Source organism: Elephantulus edwardii, unplaced genomic scaffold (genome assembly GCF_000299155.1).
Source record: "Elephantulus edwardii isolate Elephantulus edwardi_28Jun2011 unplaced genomic scaffold, EleEdw1.0 scaffold00005, whole genome shotgun sequence".
NCBI classification, from domain to species: domain Eukaryota; kingdom Metazoa; phylum Chordata; class Mammalia; order Macroscelidea; family Macroscelididae; genus Elephantulus; species Elephantulus edwardii.
In genome coordinates this window covers 24,173,832-24,177,673 of record NW_006399755.1, presented here as the reverse complement: position 1 = coordinate 24,177,673, position 3,842 = coordinate 24,173,832, and the positions used below count along the sequence as shown (strand labels likewise).

At 37.3% G+C, this 3,842-nt stretch overlaps 1 protein-coding gene across 1 annotated transcript in view; it reads left to right on the top strand.

The window, feature by feature from the left end:
* Positions 1-3,541, top strand: part of LOC102850764 (leptin receptor-like) — a 67,819-nt gene extending 64,278 nt beyond the window's left edge. The window contains exon 15 of the mRNA XM_006879837.1: positions 3,234-3,541. Within this exon, the coding sequence (XP_006879899.1) occupies positions 3,234-3,541 (308 nt within the window). The remainder of the gene's footprint in view (positions 1-3,233) is intronic.
* Positions 3,542-3,842: the final 301 nt, after the last annotated feature.

Genomic DNA, 3,842 nt, shown 5'->3' with positions numbered 1-3,842 from the left:
TTCTGAGGCCCGTGAGGACATGGCTGCCCTTGAGAAGGATTATGAGGAGGTGGGTGTGGATTCTGTTGAAGGAGAGGGTGAGGAAGTAGGAAAAGAGTACTAATTCCTTTCAGCCCTTTAGCATATCACACTCGGAATTGACAAAGCTTTCTGGCTAGATTGTCTCTATCAATGTAATCATGTCTTATTTTTCCATGTGTTCCTCTAAGATTTTTTCCATCATGTCTCAAAGTAAAAACAAACAAACAAACAAACAAACAAACAAACAAAAAACACACATTATTGTAGAAGGGCTGTGAGGATCCAAGGCGGGGGAGGGAGAATGGTGAAAACAGAGTGGTAAGGATTGCAGGGTAATTTTGGTTCACTAGGTGTACTAGTGGCCATGGAATACATGTGAAAGGACTTGGCTACAATGCCTGAAAGCAGGCAAATACACCAAGAATGGATGGGACTGAAAGCAGTCTCAGACTTCCTGGAGCATGGCATGTACCACTATGAAAGGGATCAGGAAGTTCTCTGTTAAACAAAGACTATTTTCTAAAGTTCTTGCTAAGGTTGTTGAGAGTACAGTACCTTGTTCATGAATACCAGGATATTTTCTTTAAAACTGCTCCTGCCTACCTATGCTTTGTTCCATATGTTTAAACATTTACCCTATAAGATCATGTTTTACTGTAAGGTTTGATTTTCTACTAATAAGAGCAAGGGCTTCACCATCTCTCAGTGTCATTTGCCTGAGAGAATGATGACCCTCTGAAAACCCACATTTCTTCTCGCTTGTCTTCTCTCTACTCTGCGAACACATAACAATAGAAGATGAGGAGGGATAGGGTGTTAATCATATGGTTGCACAATTTAATGAGTGGGTGGAGAGAAGGAAGTAGAAATGATATTTTGTAACAAATCAAAGTATTCAAATTTTGTAAATAAATCAGAATACCTGTCCTCAAGTTTGCATCTATTTATGTGTCTAGCCTCATATTTTTATTTGTGTGTATTTTTAGGCTGAACCTAAAATTTTACCTGTTGTTGTTGTTGTTGTTATGTGCTGCAATATGCCTGTGACTCATAGCAACCCTATGTGCAACAGGCCTAAATCACACTCTATCTTGTGTCAATCTTATTGTCTCTGATACACCTACCCCCATTACCTGAGTTATCGAATCATTCCATCTCGAGGTTCTTCCTCTCTTGTGCTGTCTCTTCACCTTCCTAAGCAATACATCCTTCTCCAAAGACTGATCCTGCCTTGCATCGTGTCCAAAATATGTCAGATTAAGCTTCAGAATTCTTACCTTCAAGGAGCAGCCATGCTTCACCCTCTCCAGAACGAACTTGTTTGTTCTCTTATCAGTCCATGTAATATTCAATACTCTTCTCCAGCACCACAGCTGAACGGCTTCATTCTCCTATCATCCCTAGTCATTGTGCAGCTTTCTGATGTGTAACAAGTAATTGCAAAGACCATAGCCTGTATCAGGTGCACTTTAGTTTCCAGACTGAGAGCATTGCTCTTTAGTACTTTGGAGAGGTCTCTGACAGCTGACATTCCCAATAGCAATTCTTCTTTTAATTTCCTGGCTGCTGGTACCAAGTGTATTGATTATAGAGCCAAGCAAACAAAAGCTGTTAACAATCTCAATCTCGTCACCATCTATCATGATGCTGCCAATCAGGCCAGTGGTAATGTTGACTATTGCTGCTATAAACACTGGTGAACAAGTCTCTTGTTTATACCTCAGTTCTCATTCTCAGGATATATTCCAAGCAATAAAATAGTTGGGTTATATGGAATTTCTATGTTCAACTTTCTGCAGAAACACCAAACTGCCTTCCAGTTTGGTTGTACATTGTCCTGTTAAACTTTACCACTTCTACTGAAGTGAGATAGTATCTCATTGTGGTTTTACTTGTATCTCTGTTATTGCTAATGATTTTGAATATTTCTTTGTGTCTGCTGGCCCCCATGAAAATTCTTTCCATGTCTTTTTGTGCATTTTATAATTATATTATCAGTCTTTTTCTTGTGGAGGCCCTTTATGACTCTATAAACTTTCTTTTGTGACTTAATGGTGTAGAGAATTACTCCTTTTCACCTGGGTGGTTTTGTAAATGTTACTCTCCTGTGCTGAATTTCTAGTTTTATGGCATTGTGATCTGAGAAGATACTTTGTATTATTTCAATGTTCTTAAATTTGTTTAGGTTTGCTATGTGTTCTAATATGTGATGGATTCTGGAGAATATACCATGGGCACTGGAGAAGAAAGTGAACTGAGTTTTAGTTGAGTGCATTACCCTGAATATATCCTCCAGGTCATGTTGGCTCATTATACAGTTTAGCTCTTCTGCATCTTTGTTAAGTTTCTTTTAAGTTACCAATCCTTTGGTGATAATGGCGTGTTGAAGTCTCCTACCACTATTGTGATGCTGTCTATTTTTTTAAATTCTGTTAACAGTTGTTTTATGTATTTTGCAGGTCTGTCATTTGGTGCATAAGGTTATGTCTTCTTGATATATTGTGCCTTTAATCAGTATGTAATGCCCTTCCTTATCTTTTACAGTGGTTTTAATTCTGAAGTCTATTTTATCAGAGATTAGTATCTGAACTCCTGATTTTACTGGTTGCCATTTTCTTGATATATTTTTCCAGATTTGATTTTCAGTCTGTCTTTCCCATTTTTAGATGTGTCTCTTGTAGGCAGCATAACGATCAGCCTTGTTTTTTTAGTTCATTCTGCTACTCTTTTTCTCCTGATTGGCTCATTTAGCCCATTCCAATTAAGTGTGATTACTATCAGGCAAGTTTTAATTTGCTATTTTTTCTATGCTTCCTTTTTTGTTGTTTTTGGTTACTGTGGTCTATCCACTTTCCTTTGGCATCTCCATGTGAAGGACTTTACTTAGCATTTCTTATAGTTGTGGTCTTGTTTTCACAAATTCCTTATTTTCTGCAAAGGATCTGATTTTCCCTTCATATCTGATAGAGAGCTTTGCTGAGTATAGGACCCATAGATGGCAATTTTTTTCTTTCTACTTTTTTTTTCATTAGCAGCTGTTTATTTATCAATAGTTTGATATATTGTTATTTCATATCTTCATATTTTTGCCCAGATGGAATCACAGGCATTACAAATTTATTTTCTTAAAAATAAAAAAAGGGGAAGTGGGGTAGGAGGGAGCAATCTAGCAGTAGTGGCATTTAAGAATAAATTAACAAAAAAAAATTTAGTATTACCATTTATTGGTGATAAACACTACCTTTTACTTACATTCCATGGGGAGAAAAAAAATTTCCAGCGTAAACAAGAAATCAAAGCGGTACTTAACTTGCAAGACTCCTGTGCGTATCTGGCCCAGATGCAGCCCTTCCTGCACATCTGTGCACAATCAAAACAGCAAAGCAACAGTTTTCTACAGAAACACAGGTCATTCTTCTCAGCCCTCCATGGAGATGTAGTTAACAGTATAAAGCACTCAAGGAAAATCAACCTGCAGTTATCTATGGACTACATGGGAACATCTCCTGTAGTGTGGTGAGAGGTATGGGTCCTAAAATGCCGTGTAGATATATGCACACAATTAGTTTCATAATCTTTAAAACAAAGATCAAAGTTCACTTGTCTAAGCCATTGCATTGACCAAAATAAAAATTAAAAAGGAACCAAATCATTATATTTAAAGTTTAAAATTCCCAAAACCTCCAATTTATACAACAGGGAGAGACATCGTATTAAGGGTTTCTGGAAAGATCAGGACTGTGTCAGCTGAACCAGAGGACATAACAATCTGCTCACTGCAATGGTCCTGGGTCTGTTAGTTCAATAAAATACAAACTGAT